Here is a 24284-nt window from a genome sequence, read left to right as displayed (position 1 = left end):
AGTTTCTCATTCAGGTACACCTAGTCATGGTAAAATGAAAATCATACAGCAGACATTTATTCCAAGGTGACAGAAGAAAAAAGAACATAGAGAGTCAAAATTTTCAGCTCGTAAAAACGTTCCCTTCAAAATCAATCACACACACACAAAAAAATCAATCACAAAACATAGGAAAAATGTAAAATGGCATCCGTATCTGAATTGTTTCTGAACAAAGCATTTGTAGACACACACACACACACACACACACACACACACACACACAAATACGTGGGGAAAAGCTCCAAAATTTCACATAAGAAATACACAGCACAAAATAGAAGTAGACAAGAAAGAAGAAATGAGAAATTAGAATTGGCAGAGATTAGAAAAAACTGAAGGAACAGAAAATTCTCTGAAAAAGAGGCTAAATGACAAGGTACATAAGGGATATTTATCTAAAATTATAAGGGACATTGAACTAAAAAATGAAAGTATCAAACAGAATAGAAATGAATAAAAGATAATGAGAAAGGATCAGAGAGAAAGTCATAGAGACCTGGGAGAAACAGAACTGGAATGGTCAACTCCTATTAGAGCTAAAAGATTTTTTTAAAAAAAGAAAAAATTTCCTGTGAAGTTCCAGACCACCCTTTGCCATCAATGTAAAGAAAATAAGTTTATATTCTACATCTCAACAGAACATAAAAACCGAGACCATATTATTTTAAAAATCAATAAATTCATTGTAGACAAGTCCTTCGTATTCAGTCAAGCTGTCCATGTATCAAAGCAATAGAAAACAAGTATTAAATATGCCAAACTTAGGGAGTCCTCATTCCATCATCAGGAATCTTTAAGGATAAACTCCACTCATCAAGAGTTGACTGAGGAAACTTTGAGTTTCGTACAGCTGGTCATCATTGAATATATGTAATTGTAGATTTAAGCCAGTGTGTCATGGACCCTGCTCTGGGGGCAGCCTGGGCATACCATCGGGCCTCTGCAGGGAGGCTGCTGGCACTCCCAGGGTGGGGCAGCCATCCTGTGCCACTAGGGGGTCTAAAGGGCCCGGTGGGCCCCTCCTCCAGCTCCTACCGCCGGTTCCCTCATTAAAAAAAAAAAAAAAAGAGGGGGCTTCCCTGGTGGCGCAGTGGTTGAGAGTCCACCTGCCGATGCAGGGGACACGGGTGCGTGCCCCGCTGAGCCGGCGCGTCCGGAGCCTGTGCTCCGCGACGGGAGAGGCCACAGCACAGAGGCCCGCGTACCACAAAAAAAAAAACTCACCCAGTTTTTATTTTATAATAGCATGATTTAGAACTACTCAGTAGACCTACACTATTTCACACCATTCGTTTTCTTCTCTCCATCTACTCCAGCACAGATTTCTTTCCCATTGGCCCTAAGGATTTTTTGGTCTTTCTCTGACACTCTCATATAAATAACTTGCCTTCTCAATTAGATTTGTCTGAAGCAATGATTATATTGGATTCTTGTGTATTTCCCTGGGTCTTCATAAATCTGGCCCAAAGTTTATTCACTACAATGCTCTCCTACATTCCTTGGCCTCAGATTCCAACTGAGTTCATTTCTCAGGATTTTTACTGAACATGTAGAAGGAGTAATTTGAAAACAGGGGAGAGGTCTGAATGCCTATGCACTTCATGCTTTTATGCATATTGAAAACCTGGCCTCTGCATCTCCTTTTGGCTAATGTCCCTTTAGGGCGCCATCTACTGCCCCCACCTACTGCCAGCTCCAGTGAGTCCCTGGAAGCCCCATGCACAGTAGCACAGAACTGCCCACCTGGGGCTGAGGTGACTCCAGGCCAGTCCAGCACTCCCACCTGTGACCCAGGTTCTTACTTAGTTTTTGTAATCAGGGCTCTTTTTCCTGTTTCATTTCTTCTTATTCATGTGCAGAATTTGAGGGTTAAGGGCTTTCCTAGATAAGGTTCTCCAAAAGCCAACCCACATACAAGTGATTCATCAACACATGATCCTGGTAGAAATAGGCAGTGGAGTTTGGGAGCGGGCAAGGGAGAATAAGGCAAAGAAACCAAGAAAGTGTGTGAGATCAGGCGAAGGACTATGTGTTCAGCGGCCTAAATGATGCTCTTCTGATGAGGAGGACCATGGATCTGGGCTTCCCTGTGGCTAAAAGGGAAGGTCAGAGGGAATATCAGGACAGCAGCTATAGGAACTCAACAGAGTTCAGAGTGCAAACAAGAGATGGAGATGGAAGGGCCTGGCAGGGTGGCAGCCCCCATGGAAAAGAGAGGAAAGACCAGACAAGGTAGCATCAGCTGTTGAGTGAACAAACGAGGAAGAGAAAAAATAGTGGGAGACTGAGCTATAATCTTAGGTAAAGAGTATAAGGAAGAAGTACACATAAGAGCCTCAGATGCGATTACCTCTGTACCCTAAACTTGAAGGCCAGGGAATTGGCATGCTAGTCTCCACTTGCTGAACAGCAGTTTTCTTGTGATAATCTTCTGTTTCAGGACACTTAAGGCATTAATCTTGCTACAGACCAGACACTCATGCTTGCTGGCAGCTAAGACCTCACCCTCCAGCTTGGGAGGGTTCTTCATTCCAATGGAAGCATCCAAACCCAGCTCTGAAGATAAAACCACAGGCAACAGGAGCCGTTGTTTTGCATGATCTTACTATGACTTACTCCCCCACCCAGGAGGGACATCAGGTAAGGAAAGTGTCCAGGAACTTTGCCTGAAAGTCTATGGTGAGTGGAAACCAATGGAGACATTTTTGTATTTGCTTTTTGTTGATCTTCCTAACACTACCCAGTACTGGTAAGATTGCCACGGGGCAAACATGTTCCCAAATGCCAAAAGAAAAATTCAAGAAAAATACAACTGATTTAAAAAAAAAAAAAAAAAGAAAAGAAAAAGTTCCGGGCTTCCCTGGTGGCGCAGTGGTTGAGAGTCCGCCTGCCGATGCAGGGGACACGGGTTCGTGCCCCGGTCCGGGAAGATCCCACATGCCGCAGAGCAGCTGGGCCCATCAGCCATGGCCGCTAAGCCTGCGCGTCTGGAGCAGGTGCTCCACAACAGGAGAGGCCACAGCAGTGAGAGGCCCGCATACCGCAAAAACAAACAAACAAAGAAAAATAAAAAGAAAATCTGAGCAGAGGTGGATCCCAAGGAGAAGAAAACTGAGGACATGGCCGTGGAGATGAATGAAGATTATGAACTAAATGGAGTGGCATAAAATAGACAGATCAGTACACCTCATGGGTGAGGGTGGCCCTTTATTTTAAAAAGAGGGGAAAAAAGGAAAATAACCTGGATATGAAAATTAACTGGAGGCTGAGTTGTGTGGCCAGGGTTTACATTGCTACAGAATGTTACTAATACACTGTTACTGAGAGCACCTAGCAGGGGAAAATTGACTTGAGGGTGGATGTTGAAAGGAGAGGAAAATACTGGCCAACCTACCTTTCTGAGGAAGCAAGGGAACACGGGTCCCAGAGAAAGTGGGGATCAAAAAAGTGCTCTACCTCAGAGGAAACAACACATGTGCAATCATTTTGTAAGTGTTAAAGCACCAGAAAGACACAATGGTTAGATGTTATATATTCATAGTTGTTATCAAACCATTTTTACTGATCAGGCTTTCTGGACATCATGTTGCTTAATATTCCCAACAAACATGGAATGGGGATATAATTTTTCAAGAGTTCAGATGAGGGATGTGAGATGTGAATACCTAAGGAGATAAATAACTTGGCCCAGTGAAACAATCAGGAGTTTGCAAACCCAGGGCCTGAGGCAGAGCTGGTCCTAAATCCCAGGCTCTTGCTCACCTCACTCTGGTAGAGCATCACAGATTTCAACCAGACCTACTACAGACGGAGTGGGAAAGGCCCCATTGCCCCCTCCACCCTCAACCCTGAGACAACTTGAGCTTCCTAATCCCCTTTTATTTTTTACCTAGGAAGAGTGGTCCTTGGCTTCCAGAATTGGTGTTGGCAGTAAAGCCCCAGATGGTGGAGGAAAGACCGAGTGTGGCTTTGCTGTGCCCACAATTGAAATGCTGGTCCAGCTGCAGTTGCAGATAATTGGTCATGTGGGTGCTTTTCTGCAGCTGTGCTTGTGAAGTTTGTACCCCTGGGCCTTGGAAACTCAAAGGCCTTTGGTGACAGTCCTCCCAGGTGTCACCTGAAAGGAAAAGAGGGTTCAGTAGGACCAATCCAAGTTTTCCTGAGCTAATCCCTCCCAGAACACCCATTTCTGATGTCCCTGCCTATGAGTGAAACCACCCAATAACCCAGACAATAAAGGCAGACATCACGTACATGAAGGAGATGTCATTTTTATGGCTGTGCCTGGGCATGCTGAGATGGCAGGTGCTAGGCTGCAGCATCCTTGAAATGAAAAATCACCCACTTGAATCTAGAGGGCTTTGGATGGCATATGAGGTCACGCCTATTATTCAGCCATTAGCCTTAGTCCTGTAGCCTAGAGAGAAGGCTCTAAACAGGCCTCAAGGTATGGGGGAGAGAGTTGTTGATATCTACCCACAAGAATAAAAGAAAAGGGGAAGAAGTATGGCCTAAAGCCTTCAGGTACCAACAGAAAAAGGAATTGAGAATCTACAGTATATGGACCAAGTTAATAGAATGTTTCACAGTTCTGGAACCTTTCAAACTTCCTTACATTTAACTTTTGTCTACCTTTCCACTCACCCATACATGTGTACATTCTATTACCATATGGGGCGGAGTGGGGACGGATGGTATTAGCAGATAGAAGTAGTGTAGTAGAGGCCTGAATCCCTCATTGGAAGCTTAGGTACAGAAGTGCTGCAGAATCAGAATTTGTGTTTCTTTTTTTTTTTTTTTTTTTTTTTTGTGTTTCTTTAGATTGATGATACAGTGCACACTCCTTATGTTACACACCCCTCCAGTGGGGTCTGGAAAGTGCTCCTAATCAAATATTTTGATATTTCTCCTGTGAAATGAACATATATTCTCAGAACGTGGGCTAACCAAAGGTATGAAGTACCCTCCTCCAGTCCAGGTCAGGCTCAGGTGGAGTCATGGCCCACAGGACCTGCTGCACATTGCTGTGGCCCCCCCCACCTCCCCCCATACATCCTCATCCTCAGCGAGGTTTGTTGAACTGTTTCCTTAAAGTGTCTCTCATATATCTGTTACCACTTAGTCTTCCAGAGAGCATCCATGTCTGACTCTCATCAGTGATTCATCCAATCTCCTTCTAACTGCTTTCTCTGATTCTGTCCTCTCCACACTACCAAAGGTCACCTGTCTTATTACCCCCAAATCCTGTTTCATCACATGCTCCTCGGCTTGTGGAAATTCATCCTCCCTCCTCTACTACACAGACTCTAAACTCCTCACCTGCCTTTGTACTCCTCCTGCCTTCTGCCCCTCTTTCTTCTGCAACATCACTTCCCACAACTCCCTTCTACAAATCCTCCTGGACGCGGCTGGCCCCTCCCTGACCCCAGCCCTGTACCAGGAGCTTCTCTGAGCTTCCAGGGCCTTTTCCACAAGCACTTCTCTCAGCCCAGCGTGCCCTTCCTATTTCTCCCAGGCAGAGTTCATTAATCATTAATCATCAATTTTAGGACACTTAATCAGATTTTATGATAATTCACATTGGGCTGAAGGGTAAAACCTCTTAAATTAATAAATCTGGTGGGTGAAAGAACTGTCAAAACCTGGTATCCCCACTCTCCAATGTGATTTTGAATCAATGTCTAGGATTGTTTTTAATTCTCACTGCGTAATTTCATCATGTAATTTTATTTGTCTACCTATGCTTGGAATATTCTTTGCATTTGCATGGGAAAAGGACAAAACATTTCATCAAACATCGACAGTACTGACCAATATTATTACTGTGTGGGGAAGCCTCCAATACAAGGTCAAGTTGTAATTGAAAAATCTAGTGTTTGTATGGTTTCTACAGGGTTTCTCCTCGTACAGAGAGGATGGGGCAGACCCGACAACCTGTGCCCATGCTGCTGCATCCCAGCTAGCCACACTGTCCTCAGGTTATCATCAGAACGCAGACACAGGTGGATCTGTGTACTATTTACATGTTCCATTCATTCCTCTCAGCCCATCTGGGGGGGAATTTGGCCTTTCCTGGCCCGTGGTGAGTGATGGCCTGGCAGGGCTGTGCCATATCACACACATCTCACTTCTGAGACGTGTCTGAGATTGGAATGAGGCACTTGTGTAAGGCGTACAGGAGTCTGACAGACGATGGCCGATAGAACCAGCCAAATCACATTCATCCAGTGAGTCCTGCTGGACTTCATTCTCTTCTACCGCCAGCAGCTCCAGACTGAGCTTTGTGGGGTCGGGAGGACTGATGATTAAACAGCAAATATTCGTGAACACGGAGTCCTGGTGGGTTTTGATGGGAGGGTTAAGGGACCGGTCATGTTATGGGTTTGGTGTGCGTTGTGTTGGAGGGTTTCAACCGAGGAGGTCACTAGATGAATCTGGACCAGCCATCTCGGTCCTTGTAATATTAAGCCAAGAATTGCAGACGAACACTTCGGGCGTAAGTTCAAAGCAAAGTTTACTTAAAGCATAGACACACTCTCGGAGAGAGCGCAGACTGGCTTCTGCAAAGTGAAACCAGCCCAGCTATAGGGGCGCGGGGTGTTTATAAGCGCTTTGAACCTAAGGGTAGGAGTTGGGTTAAGATCCAGTGACAAGGTCTCGTCACGTGAGTGACAGGTTATATTGCGCATGCTTTTACCCATAATTCCATGTTTTTACCCAAATTCGCTAAGAAAAGCCCATGGCGGGGAGGGAGGGGATTGAAACCACATGTAAATTCTATTATAATGATGACATAATGAAGTTGGGATTATCTCCGGTTATGCTTGGCTCAAACTGCGCCTGCGTGCCTCGGGGAATTCCCCTTCGGCCAGGTGCTTCCTGCTGCTTCAGGATGTGCTGACCGCAACCTGTCCCTCAGCCCCTCCTTGTTTGGCTCACATATCCTGAGTCTCCACCTCCGCCTTCCCCTGCTGCTCATCTGTAGCTAGCTGTCTAACAGTCACAGAAAAGAAATGGGAAGTCCCCATAAAGGGAGGTATAACAATCCTCTCCTATCTGGGGCCGGTGGGTGCTTGCAAAGGGAAACGGAGAGAGAGGGAGGGGGAGAAAGTGAGCATGACGTGCTCTGAGCACTGATCAGAAACGAGCCCAGGAGGAAGGAGACTGAACTACCCCAGGACACAGCAGTCACATAACACACGCCTTCAGAAACCATAAAGGCAGCTTCAACTATAGCATAAGTTTTTGGTGAAATTTACATGTAGCAGCCAAGTGAATAGGCTCTAGCAGCCTAATGGGCTCCTAGAAGTCCTGTGTTTTCAAGGCCAATTTCTCTAATACTGAGATGTGACACGAATTTTTTTCTCGTTCCTTTCCTTGCCATCAAATACCTGCCAGTGTGGTAAGGCCAAACAGACAGAGGCAGATATGCATCTCATGCTGGTTTTAATAGAAAGGAGAGAACCGGAGACTGCAAGAAATCGGGTGGCTGATTAGTACCCCTGCATCAACTGACTGTAGGTTACTATAATTGAGAGGGATTCATAAAGGGGCCTATACAAGTACCACAGTGAAAACAGACAACATTATTAAAAGGGACACTTTGTGGTTGTCAGAATGGAAGAAATAGGCATATTCAGCACTTTCAGATTTCCGTGCATCTGAGATGACCAGATGTCACCACTGAATTAAGACCCATGTTTCTTCATAGTTACCTAGAACAGATAAGGTCTTGGTCTTCCTCTTCCTCAAGAACAGTATGATTTCCTACAGATAAATTCAGACAGGGAACAAAAAATTTCACAATTTGTATGGAAACACAAAAGACCCCGAATAGCCAAAGCAATCTTCAGAACGAAAAACGGAGCTGGAGGAATCAGGCTCCCTGACTTCAGACTATACTACAAAGCTACAGTAATCAAGACAGTATGGTACTGGCACAAAAACAGAAAGATAGATCAATGGAACAGGATAGAAAGCCCAGAGATAAACCCATGCACATATGGTCACCTTATCTTTGATAAAGGTGGCAGGACTGTACAGTGGAGAAAGGACAGCCTCTTCAATAAGTGGTGCTGGGAAAACTGGACAGGTACATGTAAAAGTATGAGATTAGAACACTCCCTAACACCATATACAAAAATAAGCTCAACATGTATTAAAGACCTAAATGTAAGACCAGAAACTATCAAACTCTTAGAGGAAAACCTAGGCAGAACCCTCTATGACAAATCACAGCAAGATCCTTTTTGACCCACCTCCTAGAGAAATGGAAAGAAAAATAAACAAATGGGACCTAATGAAACTTCAAAGCTTTTGTGCAGCAAAGGAAACCATAAACAAGACCAAAAGACAACCCTAGAATGGGAAAAAATATTTGCAAATGAAGCAACTGACAAAAGATTAATCTCCAAAATTTATAAGCAGCTCAATAACAAAAAAACAAACAACCCAATCCAAAACTGGGCAGAAGACCTAAATAGACATTTCTCCAAAGAAGATATACAGATTGCCAACAAACACATGAAAGAATGCTCAACATCACTAATCATTAGAGAAATGCAAATCAAAACTACAATGAGATACCATCTCACACCAGTCAGAATGGCCATCATCAAAAAATCTAGAAACAATAAATGCTGGAGAGGATGTGGAGAAAAGGGAACACTTTTGCACTGCTGGTGGGAATGTGAATTGGTACAGCCACTATGGAGAACAGTATGGAGGTTCCTTAAACAACTAAAAATAGAATTACCATATGACCCAGCAATCCCACTACTGGGTATATACCCTGAGAAAACCATAGTTCAGAAAGAGTCATGTACCAAAATGTTCATTGCAGCTCTATTTACAATAGCCAGGAGATGGAAACAACCTAAGTGTCCATCATCGGATGAATGGATAAAGAAGATGTGGCACATGTATACAATGGAATATTACTCAGCCATAAAAAGAAACGAAATTGAGTTATTTGTAGTGAGGTGGATGGACCTAGAGTCTGTCATACAGAGTGAAGTAAGTCAGAAAGAGAAAGACAAATACCGTATGCTAACACATATATATGGCATATAAGAAAAAAAATGTCATGAAGAACCTAGGGGTAAGACAGGAATAAAGACACAGACCTACTAGAGAACGGACTTGAGGATATGGGGAGGGGGAAGAGTAAGCTGTGACAAAGTGAGAGAGTGGCATGGACATATATACACTACCAAACGTAAAATAGGTAGCTAGTGGGAAGCAGCCGTATAGCACAGGGAGATCAGCTCGGTGCTTTGTGACCGCCTGGAGGGGTGGGATAAGGAGGGTGGAAGGGAGGGAGACAAAAGAGGGAAGAGATATGGGAACATATGTATATGTATAACTGATTCACTTTGTTATAAAGCAGAAACTAACACACCATTGTAAAGCAATTATACTCCAATAAAGATGTAAAAAAAAAAAAAAAATTCAGATCGGGCCAGAAACACTAAGCAGATCATCCTGTGTATGATAATAATCCAGTATCCAATACTACCATGGGGACAAAAACATCACCAGTGGGACGATAGGATATTTTAAGAAGAATATTCCAGGAGGCCTCAGGTTGTGTCTTATGTAGCTGCCTTGGTTTGCTTTCCTGAGCCATCAGCCAAGATCTCCCTGACCTGGTAGATCCTCACCACAGTACCCTCTTCCAAGTCTGAGTAAAAAGTTAAACACATCTTTTCCCCACAGATTCTGGGGAATAGCTCACCTGCATTCCAACAGAATAGTGTAATATTCAGGCTTTTATCATCATACACTGGCTGGTTTAGCAGAATGATGGATGGAATCTACAAAACCTTGAATCAAAATGAATGTTTGGGCTTCCCAGGGTGGTGCAGTGGTTGAGAGTCCGCCTGCCGATGCAGGGGACATGCGTTCGTCCCCTGGTCCGGGAAGATCCTACATGCCGCGGAGCGGCTAGGCCCGTAAGCCATGGCCGCTGAGCCTGCGCGTCCGGAGCCTGTGGCCGCTGAGTCTGCGCGTCCAGAGCCTGTGCTCCGCAACGGGAGAGGCCACAACAGTGAGAGGCCCGCGTACTGCAAAAAAAAAAAAAGAATGTTTGTTGCTACACTGAATCTTTGGCCATTCATGGGGTAGGGAAATTCCAGGGCTCTGCCTTGGTTCATGGAAACATACAAACAAGGTGATGGTAGAGGTCTTCGTGTCCTGGTGTTCAGATGACTGCTTCACTAAGACAGCCAACTTAGAGGAGACAGACACTGGGGATGACAGAAGTGACACCAGTGAAATAACAAATCCAAAGATGGAATTAAGGCTGTCAACGTCTCTGGAAAGGCACAGAAATTCAAGGGACATTTTTGGGGTATGAAAATGGGAGGCTGGTATGTAAGAAGAGACATTTCATGGAAATCAGGAAAAAAGACAGTCATCCCTGTGCACTTGCACACCTGCAAGTGAGTGAGTTTGTCACACCTGCCTTGGATCCATTATCTAACTTGGCGCCTGACCCATAGACTTGGCCTGGATGAAGAACAGAGCACAGCTCCCTGACCCCCCTGATGTCTGTGCTTAACTCTGTCATAGAGCCTGATTCAAATCACTATGTCTACAGAGCTTGTACACAGGGATGATACATCTCAGCACTGCCTGAGGCGTGGGATACAAAGAATACAGAGTCTACCTGGGAGTCCAGTTGGAGTTTTATCACATTGATAAAGAATACTCAATGGTTACATCCCAAGCATAAGAGACACCCGCTTCCTCAAATGAGAAGAAGGCAGCACTTGTATAAGGCCAGGAGGAGTCTGACAGACCAGGAAGAACTGAGTAAATCAAACAGTATTCATCCAGTGAGTCCCGTGGGACACCATTCTCTACCATCTGTGGCAGCTCCCTGCTGAGCCTGGTGGGGAGGCAGGACTGAAGATTAACCCAAGAGGGATCAGCAATCGTAGAGTCCTACCTGGTTCTGATGGCGTGTTTAAGGGAGTGGTGAAGCAAGCCAAGGGCCTGATCCTTTAAAGAGGGAAAAACTCCCTTTTGTGTGTGGGACAGAGTGTGTTTTTTCACAGGGGCAGGAGATAGAAAGGACACTAGGTGCTCAGTGCTCTGGCCAAATAACAAGCTGATGAAGAAAGAGACTGAATTATCTCTGGATGGTACAGTCACGACTCACAACATATAGAGTCACGTACCAGTGGCTTTCACCCTTTCATTTACGTTGCATTGAGTGTCACATGGAACAGGCAAGTGCATACAGCTTTTGGGACATTCTGGTATCCCAGAAATCTCATGCCATCGAGGCCTCTCTAAATACTGTGGCATGGTATAATAATATTATGGTCTATTTACATTTCTTGCTATGACATACATGCCAACATGCTAACGCCAAACAGGCAGAAAACAGATATGCATCTCACTCCATAAACCACACTGGAGATAACGAGTGAGTACCAAAAAATTACTCTGACTTAGTTTACCTGGGTCAACTGGCTTGGGTTATAAACTTGAAAAGTTAATAAGAAATGGGAAACAATATAAGTACCACAATGAAAGCAGAAAACATTACAAAAAATGATAATTCGTGGTTGGGAAAATTGATGATACAATATATTCAGCACTTTCTGCTTTTCCCTGGACCAGAGACCTGCAGATGTCATCACTGTATTAACGGCCCACAAATATTCAAAATCACCTTGTGGCAATAGCTACTGGTCCTTGAAGGTCATTGTGATCAGTTTGGTTTTCTACAAATAAATTAACAGGACAGTTACATCAGGCAAAACCCCTTCACAAATGCCCAATCCTGTGCCAGTCTTCACAGTGTGATAACAGGCTATTGTGAGAGAAATAGCCCAGGAGGCCCCAAAGAGAGCCTCATAAGAAGGCACTGGGTTTCCTTCTTGAGCCACTGGACAAATTTCCTTGATATGACAGGTCATCCTCAGAGTATCCTATGTCCCGAGTCTGTGCAAATGGCTAAACAAATCCTTTTCCCCACAGATCCTGGGGAAATACCCAGCTGCCATCCTAGAGCGTTGCTGTAATAGTCAGGCTTTTCTATCTGAAATGCTGTTTGTTAATGGGTTAGATGAATTATACATTGAGATTAGATGGGAGTGGAATCTACACACCATCAAGTCAAAAGAATCTTCAGGGACTTCCCTGGTGGCACAGTGGTTAAGAATGTGCCTGCCAATGCAGGGGACACGGGTTCGAGCCCTGGTCTGGGAAGATCCCACATGCCACGGAGCAGCTAAGCCCGTGCGCCACAACTACTGAGCCTGCACTCTAGAGCCCGCAAGCCACAACTACTGAGCCCTCATGCCAGAACTACTGAAGCCCGTGCACCTAGAGCCCATGCTCTGCAACAAGAGAAGCCACCGCAGTGAGAAGCCTGCGCACCACAACGAAGAGTAGCCCCTGCTCACCGTGACTAGAGAAAACCCGCACGCAGCAACAAAGGTACAACACAGCCAATAAATAAATAAATAAATTTATAAAAGCAAAAAAAAAAAAAAAAGAATCTTCAAAGCTACAAAGAAACAATGGCCATTCATCAACTTGGGAAGTTCCAGGGCCCTGCCTTGCTTCAGAGAAATGTACCAAGTGTGACAGTGGGGCTTATATTTTGGTTTCAGAAGACTCTGGACAAGATAACACAAATGAAAGGAGGTAGACTGTGGGTTAACAGAAGTGAATCAATGTAGTGACATCTCCAAAGATAGAAACAAGACTGCCATCAGACTCAGACACGTAAGGGAACTCAGGGACATTGCTCAGGAATGAAAATTAGAGAATTTCATGTGATATAAGACATTCATTCAAAATTAGGAGGCCTCAAAGTTACTTCCTGTTCCACAATGTACATGTGAGTCTGGCAGGACTGCCTTCGTTCCAGTGATTTGCCACAGGGACAAACAAGACTAGGAACTGAGAAAAGTTCACTAACTTGTAGAATGTCTTATTTTAAATGCAATTGTATAGTCTGGTTCAAACCAGGCTTCAATATGTAAGCATACAGTCTATCTAAGCAGATTAATTCTCTGAGTATACTAACAAAGATAATGGAGATTACCTGGGAGACCAGTTGAAATTTCATCCTCTTTAGCATGGGAGCAACCACAGGCTCCATCCAGAGCAGACCCCACTTTCTCCTCATCAAATGCAAATTTTTCATCACTGTAAGGCTGGTAGCAGTTAGAACCTTCCTGGGGAGTTGAAGGAGCCAAAACACATTCATCTTGGGATTCCTGGAGCACTTCCTTCTTTCCAACATCCTGTAGGTTCACGCTGTGTCAGGTGGCAAAGGGAAGACAGAAGATTAAACTAAGAGGAGCAGATAGCATGCTGTCCTAGCTGGTGTTGATGGGAGGCATAGGGAGTGGACACAGAAAGCAAAGGGGAAGTCCTCTTAAAGAAGGAAATAATTATCCTCCTGTATGTGAAGTGGAGTGTGGCTTCCATGGGTTGGGAGAGGGAGAGAGCAGCAGATGCTCTGGCCACACAACCAGCTGTTGAAGGAGGAGACTGAACTCTCCCTGCATGCTGTAGTCATGAGCCCCAGCACACACAGACTAAGATAGTGGTTCCAACTTGTTTGCTATATTGTGTTGATCTGTATATGCAGTGCCCAAGTGAATACAGCTTTTGAGGAATTATAGACTCTAGATATTCTGCCTTCAGGAACTATTTTCTCAATATTTTGTTATAATATGAATTTCTTCTAGTTTCTTCACTTGCTAACAAATATTTACCAACATGCTGATGCCAAACAGGCACAAGGCGATATGAATCTCACCTGCTGTTAACCACACAGGAGAGAACACTTGATTACAGGAACTGCCAAGTTTGGCTATTTCACCAGGGTCAACTCACTGTACGTTACTATACCTGAAGGATTAATAAATTGAAACCCACACAACTACCGCAATAAAAATAGACAACGTTGTGAAAAGGGATATTTGACTGTTGACTGAATGGATGAAAGAGTTACATTTAGTAATTCTGTTTTTCCCTGGATTTGAGGTCTCCTGTTGTCACCACTGACATTCACAGCCCACAAATCTTCAGAATTACCTGGGGGACACTGGCTCTTGTCCATCCACTTGCTTATGATCATTTTGATTGTCTAGCAAGAAATTCAGAGACAGTGGGTCACAATAAGCAAATCACGTCTCACACATACCTACTCAGTGAACACACCACAAGGACATGAATATTCTCAGTGCGAGAACATAATACATTAGCAGAGACATTCCAGGACACTTAAGTCTTAGAATTAGACTGGACCCCAGACCCATCAGGGAAATTCTCTTATTGATCTGGTAGAGTGCTCTCCCAACATCCTTTGTTCTGAGCCTGTATAAATAGTTAATGATATATTTTCCCCAGTGATCCTAGAAAATGAGCTGAGTTATTTTCTAGAATTGTTTCTACAATATTGGTTAGTCCCATCAGATTATGTGGTTGCTGATGGTTTAGAGGAATTTATACTTGAGACTAGAGTGATGGATGAATTGTATAAACCCTCAAACCAAAAAAGAATCTTTGGTGCGACACAGAAACCATCCCCATTCAAAGCTGAGGGACTGCCAGAGCCCAGCCTTGCTTCATGGAAACATCCAAACAAGGCAATGGTACAGCTGTGTCTGTCCTGGTTTTCAGATGACTGCTTAGCTAACAGTTAGAAGCCAACATAGAGCAGATGGAGACTGGGACTGAGAGCAGTGAAACCAGGGAAACAACCTCTCCTGATGTATATGCAAGTCTGCCGTTGTGTCTGGATAAGGATAGAAAGGCCAGGGACATTGTACAAAAAAACAAAAATTAAGTCATTGCAGGTGACAAGACACATTTGATCCAAACTAGGTCTGACAAACACCTCCTGTAGATTTCCACCCAAGGTGGAAGAGAGTTTGTCACACCTGATTTGGGCCCAAATGCCTGACACTGGTGCCAGGGTGACAAAGGCATGACTGGGGCCTAGAAAGGGATAAAGGCTCCCTGAGCCACCTGATGTCTGTGTTTCATAATAGATCCTTTTCCCTGATTTAAGCAAGATGTGTCTATAGGGACTATCTTCAGAGATGACCTTCCTCAGTCTACACAGGTGTGGGGAACAAATATGGAGGCTACTTGGGAGATCAGTTGGAATTTCATCCTCTTCAGCATGGGAGCAACCACAGGCTCCATCCGGAGCAGGGTCCACTTCTGATTCATCAAATGCAAATTTGCCATCACTGTAAGGCTGGTTGCAGTCAGAACTTCCTTGGAGAATTGAAGGAGTCAAAACACATTCATCCTGGGATTCCTGAGGCACTTCCTTCTTTTCAACCTCCTGCAGCTCCACGCTGTGCCAGGTGGGAGAGGGATGACAGAAAATTAAACAAAGAGGATCCGACCCCAAGCTGCCCTGCCTGGTTTTGATGGGAGGCATCGGGAGTGTCAGAGAAACCAAAAGGGCAGTCCCCTTAAAGAGGGAAGGAACTATCCTCCCGTACGTGAGGTGGAGTGTGGCTGCCATGGGGCAGGAGAGGGAGACCAGCAGGTGCTCCGTGCACTGGCCACACAACGTCTGATGAGGAGTGAGACTCAACCATCCCAGTATGGTACCTTCAGGAACATGAAACACAAACGAACTTCCATACCAGATGCTACCCCCGTGGTCCTAAGTCATGTTCAATTTAAGATAAAGTAGTCAAGTGAATACGGCTATTAAGGCATTATAGACTCCCAGAGATATTATGCCTTCTTTTTAGGAATAGAAAGGCCTCCGAGGCCTCTTTCTCTTACTACTGTCACATGACAACCAATTTTTTTTCTAGATAGTTGTCCTGATGCTTAATTTTTCTGGTTACTTCTCTACTAATTCCTTTGCTAGGTACCTTCCTCCCACGGACCTAAAACAACTGTGTAGGAGTAGATATTTATCTCACCTTGGAGTTCCTTTAGGAGAGAATAGATATTCTCTGTGTGTGCAGGAAATCCTAAGGGTGGTGCATTCACCTTGGCTCGTACATACAGGTAGCACGGAGACAACAGACGACCAAGTTAACACGGCCATTTCCACGTGGGTTGAGTGAAGTAAATCAATACAGTCTGCAGTTCTGCTTCTCCTTGCGTCTGGCATCTGTGACTCTCTTGACCTCACTGTTCTTTCTGTGACCCTGTCCATAATTTACCTACCCATTACCAGCTCCTGCTAGTTCACTGTTACCTAGATGTGAGTATCTCTTGTGCTTGTTCATCTTCCTCATCTTCACGAATTTCTGCAAATTCAGAAATATCCAAGAAGTCAGCTTCTTGCCACGTCACTCACAACCAACACAGCACCTCACATGGTCATAGACTCATAAATACCTAGGTATGAATTAGTACTGTATGGAAGTTCTAATGCATTGTCTTTAAACAATTGCCCTGGCATGGATTTCCGATCCATCAGGCAGTCTGACTCTAAACCAGAGGATCACCATCATGACACCTTCTGCCTGGAATTGGACAAACATTTAAAGTGTCCTTTCTCCCTTATATCACTGCATACTTGTCCACCTTCCATCTTGGCTTCTACAGCTGGATCATCCATCCTGCCACAAATTCTGCCAAAGACACAGGCTCTATGAACCTTCACAGCTCTCACAAGATCCCCTCCTTTCTCTAAGGAGAAGAACCATGTCCCACATCCCTCCACCTGGGAACATCCTGGGCTCTTCCAGGTGGCTTCTGCTGGTTATCAAGGGAAAGTCTCTCTATGGAAAGTGGTCCAGTCTAAACAACTTTCCCAACACCAAGTCTGACCACATCAAGTACCTTATCTGGCACCACACGGTGAAGGGCTTTCTTTTTTCTGCAGTGCATTCGTAAATATTTCCCCATTTCATGACTACAGCTACCATCAACAGATTAGTTGATCCATTTTACAGAAGAGGAAACAGATACTGGGATAGGGAAAAATCAATCACTCACTCACTGTTACTAAAGACAGCCGCCCTCAGGCTGGACCCTGGGAACTTTCATGCTTAGTCCAGAGCTCTTTTCACTCTAACAAGCTGCCTCCTGTCACATTGTCCTTTCTGTGGTTTAACACTGGGCGGATGCTGCCTCCTGCGCCAAAGGCCATGGTCCATCAGGGAGGAATCAGACAGTTGGAATACTATGCCTTCCACCCTGTGCATTTCTCCTCTGTTCTCCCACTCAGCCAGTCCTGCTCCTATCATAGCCCTAAACGGGACATGAAACAGGAAAGCTGATAAAAAACATTCCTAGTGCAGGTGTGGAGTCTCTTGTGAGCAGGGGACCTTGGAGCAGCTCAATGTTATCAGGTACTGTGGCCCCCTTAGCTGGGCTGAGCTTGTGGGCAAGGTGCTCTGCCAGCCTGTGTCCCTCAGTCAGCCGCTCTTAGAAGCCCTGCCCCTGGTGGTTGTCAAGGTCGTTGTGGGTGAGGAGGTCCTTGAGGTGCTGCTGGGGTAGGACAGAGTCATCTTTCACTTCCCGTAATGTCCGCTGTAACTGGGTCAGCTCTCGTGCCTGACTTCGAGTTAGGATATCACATGTCCTAAGGTGGGACAGAAGATACAATTTTAAAATGCAAAGATGACACACTATTAGGGATTTCTGTGAGAACATCCCCAAGGAGTGTGGACAGATACAGCTGGTGTGAATTGGAAAAAAACATGAGAATGACAGGGTCAAGACTGGATGACAAGGTGTAGTCAGTCAGGAGGGGGTTGTGATTTAAAGGTAAATGAGGTATTGATTGCATAACATTGTGAGGGTACCAAATACCACTGAGTTGTTGACTTGAATTTGGTGAATTTCATGATATGTGATTTTAAGTCAATAGTGTTTTTAAAAGCAGAGTAAATGAGGCTCTGAATAACAATTGGAGTCCGTAATTCACCAATTGGTGTTCTGCTGGTTTATAAATATTGTGCCATGTGCCTGCCATGAACATCTCTGCCCTCCTTACCTCACCTCTCAGCTTGCGTGGGCTTCTCTGCCAGCTTCTCTGCTAGCCTCAGCGCCTCAAACAGCAGCTTCTCCCCCAGCACAGATTCAATGATGTCCTTAAATGCTTCATACTCTGAGGAAAGAGAGACGCTGCCTCAGGGGAAAGCTGGACAGGCTGCTGTGGTCACTGCCTTCAAGGGAAGAGGCAGGGTCCATCCCAAGGACAGATGTAACCTCGGTACCAGGCTCTACACAGGGATTTCCACATCTGATTCCTCAGCCTCCCACCTGCATGGCATTTGGTTACTCCCTGTTTCAGAGCTGAGGAAACAGAAGCTCCTGGGCACAGAAAGTAACTAGACAAGATGAACTGGTGTTTGGCAAACTGACACTGAATCCTGGGCCACTTACCAATACTTGCAGCCTCTTAGGTGAAACGCTGAGCAGGGGCATTCCTGGTGATTCCTGTGTGGTTGGGAAGACCCCTAGGACTATAGGACTGATGGTTCCCTTGTGCTGGGATTTCAGTAATGAACAAGTATCTCAAAGGTAAAAAACTCACCTGGATACACTTGTGTGAAAGAGAATACATGAAACCATAAGGACCTGGGAAAAAATGTGCCCAAGTACTATGAAAGTTCGTGTTATTAGACATAGTAGAACTTGAACTTACTGTGTTATACTGTGCCAGGGACTATTGTCAGAGCTTTGTCCGAATTTCCTCATTATTCATTACAACTCAAACAGGTAGCCCATGGTTTCAGGGAGGAGCAGACTCATCCTTAAGCTCCCTTTAAGCAGGTACTATCCCCTGCTTCCCCCAGTGTGTAACCACCATGTCACCCCAGTGTAACTAGCACAGGGCTTTGCCAATGGGACCTCAGGGAAACCTGAACTGATGGAGTTCATCAGTCCCAGTCGTTTAGCCAACAGTGATGCAGGATCAGATACAGAACAGAAAAGATTCCAATTGACACAGTTTAGCTTGTTCCTGAGAGAAACAGGCAGTTCAGTGCCTGAACCAAGAATCAATATCTGGGATTTTAACTCTAATCTCACCCTACAACTCACCGCAAACCTGGAAAAGTGGCTCAACTCTTTGTGCCTGAGTCTTCCCATCCTCAGGGAACTGAGGGTAAAAGAGCCACTTCTACCTTTCCTGGATTGTGGTCAGAATGAAATTCAAAATGACAAAGGGAATAGGAGACCAAGTCTGGAGAGTTTTTGTTTCTCAGAGGGAAGACCATGATCATTCATCACGTTGGTGACCATGACCCCTAGGACTTAACTGTATTTCTGCAGCTGGTTGGCCAGGGAGTAGGCAGTAGCTTGGGATACAAGGAATTTCTCTGGGAGGTCTTGGAAGTCCTGCTTCTTCTCTGCCAGCTACAACTGAAGCTCCTGGTTGATTTGCGTGAGTGTAAGTTCTACCCTCGGATCAGATAAAGGGCCAAGAGATACTGCCATGGTGACATGTGGCAGAAAAGGTAGAGCCAGGGACTGGGGAGAAGAAACCCAAACATATGATGGATTAAAAACATGTGAAATCACATAAGTTTAATCAGGACTGAGGGATGACAGAAACTGGAATTCTTAACTTACTGTTGGGAGAAACTTGAGGGTTTGCAACCACAAAAACAAGGTTCATTATGCCAGCGCTCAGAGCCAAAGGCACCGTCTATAGCTCACACTCAGACAGGAGTGACAGAGGAGGACCCAGCATGCGACGTTACCGTCTGGAGTTGCAATAACAGAACTGGTAGGTGGGGGGGCGGTCATGGAATCTTGGGGGCACCTGCCTTCCAGTTGCCTAGGCCATGCTAATACACAAGGCTGCCTGGGGTCTTGTGAAGGTCACCATTGATAGCAACCAATCCCTCAGCAGTCACTCTTAAGTTGTCTACACATGTCCTGATACCACTTACCTATCTCCTTCCAAAACAAATCTCAGCGGAGTTCTCATTGTTCATTCTTCTTCTGTGTATAAAAAATTCACAGGAGAAATAGTTTGCCAACAGGTCTTAATTTCTGTAGGGCTGTCATGAAGTCACCCCACCTTCTCTTTAAACAGATCTTAAGGCTTTTCCACAAGTGAGAGACCTCAAACTTTTACACTGTCATGAAGTTCTTCGACCCTGCTGGAAGGTCTGGAAGGAGTCAGAGATGTGGCCTGGTGGGGCAGGGCGAAAAGCAGAGAGAGGGCCTCTCCTGCAGTTGAGGAATAACCAGCCAAGGTCCACCGGGCCCAGCGCTGAGCAGAACAGGCACAGTTTGTAGAGGACCTTGTGGCACTGCTTCTGAACGCCCCAGGGGCTCGGGAACCAGCAACAGCACATTTCTCGCCTCATCCTCCGAGGGTCAACTCAGGGGAAATAGGACCTGCTTCCCAGCAATGGAGCACGTGGTCCCCACGCTGGAGCTCCACGGTAGATCGAGAAGCTCAGGACTGAGCAGCGGTGCCCTGCAGGACAGTGTTGGCAGGGGCCCCACGACTTGACCCGGGGCCAGCGCAGCTGGGTCACAGTCAGGCTGGGCGTCGGTCTACACTGCAACACCCGAGTTCTTTGAATCCACATGGTGAGAGCAGCGACGCCCAGATGCCGCCTCGTGCTTAGCCTAGACCTCCAATTTCTATTCTTTTATGAGCTCCAAGAAGTGTACTGACCTCACTCTAAATATACTGTCCGATTTTGTCATCCTAACTTCTCCCTGGGACTTGGGGGCTACTGGCCACACCAAGCCTGTTGAAAGTCTTGTGTAAATGAACCAGTGACCATTTTTAAGTGACACGTGAGCGGCCCCCAGTTGTGCTAAAGCCTAGTCTGTGTCTTCACAGTGCTTTCGAAGGTGTGTATGTGTGAATAAATGTATGATATATATTTATACATGCTGCTACAGCGATACGTTAAAGGCCAACATAACTGGTGGACAGGGTCAGTGAGAGGAAATGAAACGATCTTTTCGGTGGCTATTAAAGCAAAATGTGTGTAAAGAAATAAGTTTTTCTTCCCCTACTTTGTCTCTAATTTCTGCACGAGTCCCTAGGCTGAGTGGGGAAGAACAGGAAAGACAAACTGTCACGAAGAGCTCACCTCCCTGTCTAATGCTTGAAGTCTAAGTTTAAAAGAATGATCTACCCTCTTGTCATTTTGTAACAATCCCCTTATCTAAAAATATTAAAGGGCAGTTCTTACATTTAGAGTGCCTCAGAATCAGCTGTGGAGATTACAGAAGCTCCTTCCTGGGCTCCAATCCCCGGAGGTTTCGTTGGTGTGAGGCCCTAGAGTCTGCAGTTTTTCACGTAAACACAGACCACACGTTTCTGATGCGGGTGGGCTGCGGATCCCAGTCGAAAACCTGTTGTTCTATAACACTGATTCAAACCTATAAATAAGCTTGTTTTCCTTTAATTAAGAATCCTTAATTGAAAAGTGGGTAAGTCACACCACAAATGGACATAAAGATCTCAAAGCGTTCCTCGGGAAAAGTCCTTAGTTACGTTCTTTTGCCTTCCAGAATTAAAACCAAGCACTTGCTCCACAATTATTTCCTAGTAACAGTTGAGAAACTAAAACGAACGACAACATGAACAAAAAACTCACGGCCTTCCCCGGCGGTCCAGTGCTTAGACTGTGAGCTTCCACTGCAGGGGGCAGGGGTTCGATCCGTGGTCGGGGAACTAAGGTCCCGCAGGCCCCCGCCGGCGTGGCCAAAAATATAAATAAATAAAATAAAGATAAAACATAAAATAAAAAATAAAACAACTCAAACATTGTCACCACCACCGCCACCAGTTACCAAAAGACCCAGCGAAAGACTCAGGCCTGAGGTAGACACATGCCCCACTTCCGTAGTAGATGAAGTGACCTCGACTTCTGCCTTTACGCTTGGTTAAGTATTTTCCATGAGTGCCTTTGGCTGTCACTACAGAGGAACTCACTGGCAGAATCAGCAAGAATGGATGAAAAGTCAGCCGAACTATGAAGTCTTACTTAAAGATAAAGCAGTAAAATTTGAGGACCTCTTGCCCTGTGGTGATGCAAGCATCCCAGCAATTCTTCCTTCCTCCCTGTGCTGCCAGGGCTGGAAGGCATTGATGGTGTAATCAGTAGTCAATGGACAACTCAAATAATGCTTCTAAGAACTTCATTTTACGGACGTTAACATTCATGAAAACAACAGCATATGCATCGTGTAAATCTCAGAGCTGGTCAGGATTGAAACCGTGTACGAGGCCCCGTGCCCTTGTCTTTTGAAGTAAAGTGCTGACTCAAGAGTTAGTGATTCGGGAATGTGAAGGTGTAGAAACAAAGAACAGCTGTTGGGCTGGGGAACGGGCAGCAACGTAGACTATAAATCCGCCACACGGCAGAATCACCGAACTCCCAGTTCACTGAAGCTACCGATGAAGGCCCGACACACACTCCTAAGTGGTTTTACAGGGCGCAGACCCCCTCCGGATGGAAAGTGCCGCCCACAAGCACATAGACCCTGGACTGGTTGAAACCAGAAGGTTGATGACGCTTGAAACTTCACTTTGATGCCAGCCAATCCGAGAACTGTCTGCGAGCTGATCACGCCCTGCTCCTCCAACGCTGTAAGGCTCCTCACTACGCCCTCCAGGGTGGGTCACACAGTCTTGAGGGCATTAGCCCCTGTGGCCCCCTCTGCCTGGCAAAGCAATAAAAGCTACTCTTTTCTGCTTCACCCAAAACTCTGTCTCCGCATTTCTCTTCGGCACCGGTGAACAGAGGCCAAGTTTCGGCAACAGGATCCAGTCACAGATTACTTTGGGGGAAAATTCCTAAAAGCCATTCTTGTGTCTCACCCTTTGAAAAGTAGCTCTTCACCCTAAAAAAAAAAAATGGTTGCGAAAAATGAATCTTTGGGATGGAGGATTCTACGGTATTTAACTTTCCATAAATTATATTCTTTCCCTCTACGTGTTAGAACCCATTCTTAAAAGCAAATGAAATCAACCTGCGTCACCACCACTGTCTTCCAATTTGCTGTAATTCCAGTGAGAACCATGTTGGGTACACCTGTGCAGGAAATAGGGCGAGAGTCCTTTAGGGAAAAAACGGAAAGGAAAAAAGATACCTAATGTAATGCTTTAAACATGTACCAGTATCTCTTGACCTGTCAACCTAGGACAGACAGACGACCTGCAGATTTATATAGGGCTCATTATGTCCCCCATCTTATCACTGCTAAGGTGAATGTGCTAGACACTAATTGAATTGGTGTTCTATGTCTGCTGTAATAAGTGACCATGAGTTTAGTGGCTTAAAAGAACACACATTTATTATATTACAGTTCTGTAGGTTAGGAGTCCAACAAAGGTCTCACTGGGCTAAAATCAAGGGGTCAATAGGGCTGCCTTACCTTCTGGAGGCTCTAGGGGATAATCTGTTTCCTTATCTTTTCTAGAGATTTTTCTAGAGATCTTTTTCAGAGATTCTCTGAGCTATTACTATCCCTGGAATAAAGCCTATTTCAGATGAAATGAGCCAGAGTTTATTTCTGATGGCTGCAGAGAGAGAAAGGAGGGGAAAGGGGGAAAGCAGGAGGAGGAAAGGAAGCTTCTTCCTGGAAGTTAGCTGGGTGCTGAGTTCCTTTGTTGTCGGCTCCAAGATTCTCCGGAAGAGTCAGCTTCCCCCTGGAGCCAAAGGCACCCTCAAGGATCAAGTCACTCCGCTCCTTGCTCTCTGGTCTGAAAACACAAGTTGGCTGCCTTCTTCAGCCTCCCCTCGCCCCGCCCTCAGGTCTAGCCCAGTCTCACCCAGGTGGAGAAAACAAACGAAAAAACCAACCTCGCTCTTCAAGCAAACAGGTCATCTTCCTATCCCTTGTTCTGGTCATCAGCTTCTTTTTCAGAATCGTCATTTCTTGTATTCTGTATGGTGAGGAAAGGAAAAACATGGTCCCTGGTATACCACGAGATTGAAGTAGGAAGGACGTGCACAGAAAATACACCGAGTAGCACTCTGAGATGTAACCCTGAATCTACATGTCTACACACAAGACACATACATAAATATATACTTGTATCCATTGTTTTACAACTTCTTTATTTCTTAAAAACATTTTGGATCAGCATAACACACGATCCCAGAATTCCTTTCCCCGGCGTGTAACGCAGGACAAAAGGTAAGAATTCGAGGAGGCTGGCGAAATCCGCCGGTATCTCAGATAAAGGGTAAGAGGCGTGTTACCTCGGCTTGGTGGACTCCCGAAGTGGGCGGGTATGATGACGTCACTTCCCCCTTCAGCAGCCGGCCCGCCCATTGGTCATCTCGGCAGGG

General features: G+C 45.3%; 1 protein-coding gene across 1 annotated transcript; it reads right to left on the bottom strand.

The window, feature by feature from the left end:
• Positions 1-30: 30 nt before the first annotated feature.
• On the bottom strand, positions 31-24187 carry LOC101315764 (NBPF family member NBPF4-like). Its single transcript, XM_073794077.1, is given in 12 exon segments — positions 31-4159; positions 4388-4401; positions 6059-6417; positions 10765-10989; positions 14720-15383; positions 15969-16209; positions 17262-17584; positions 18004-18112; positions 19269-22830; positions 22960-23692; positions 23793-23875; positions 24013-24187. Coding segments are annotated over 9 exon segments (2352 nt in total). The 5' UTR covers positions 19447-22830; positions 22960-23692; positions 23793-23875; positions 24013-24187; the 3' UTR covers positions 31-3920.
• Positions 24188-24284: the final 97 nt, after the last annotated feature.

This window comes from Tursiops truncatus, chromosome 1 (genome assembly GCF_011762595.2).
Source record: "Tursiops truncatus isolate mTurTru1 chromosome 1, mTurTru1.mat.Y, whole genome shotgun sequence".
NCBI lineage: Eukaryota > Metazoa > Chordata > Mammalia > Artiodactyla > Delphinidae > Tursiops > Tursiops truncatus.
Note: the sequence above shows the minus strand (reverse complement) of the source record. Positions and strands in the feature narration are given on the sequence as shown.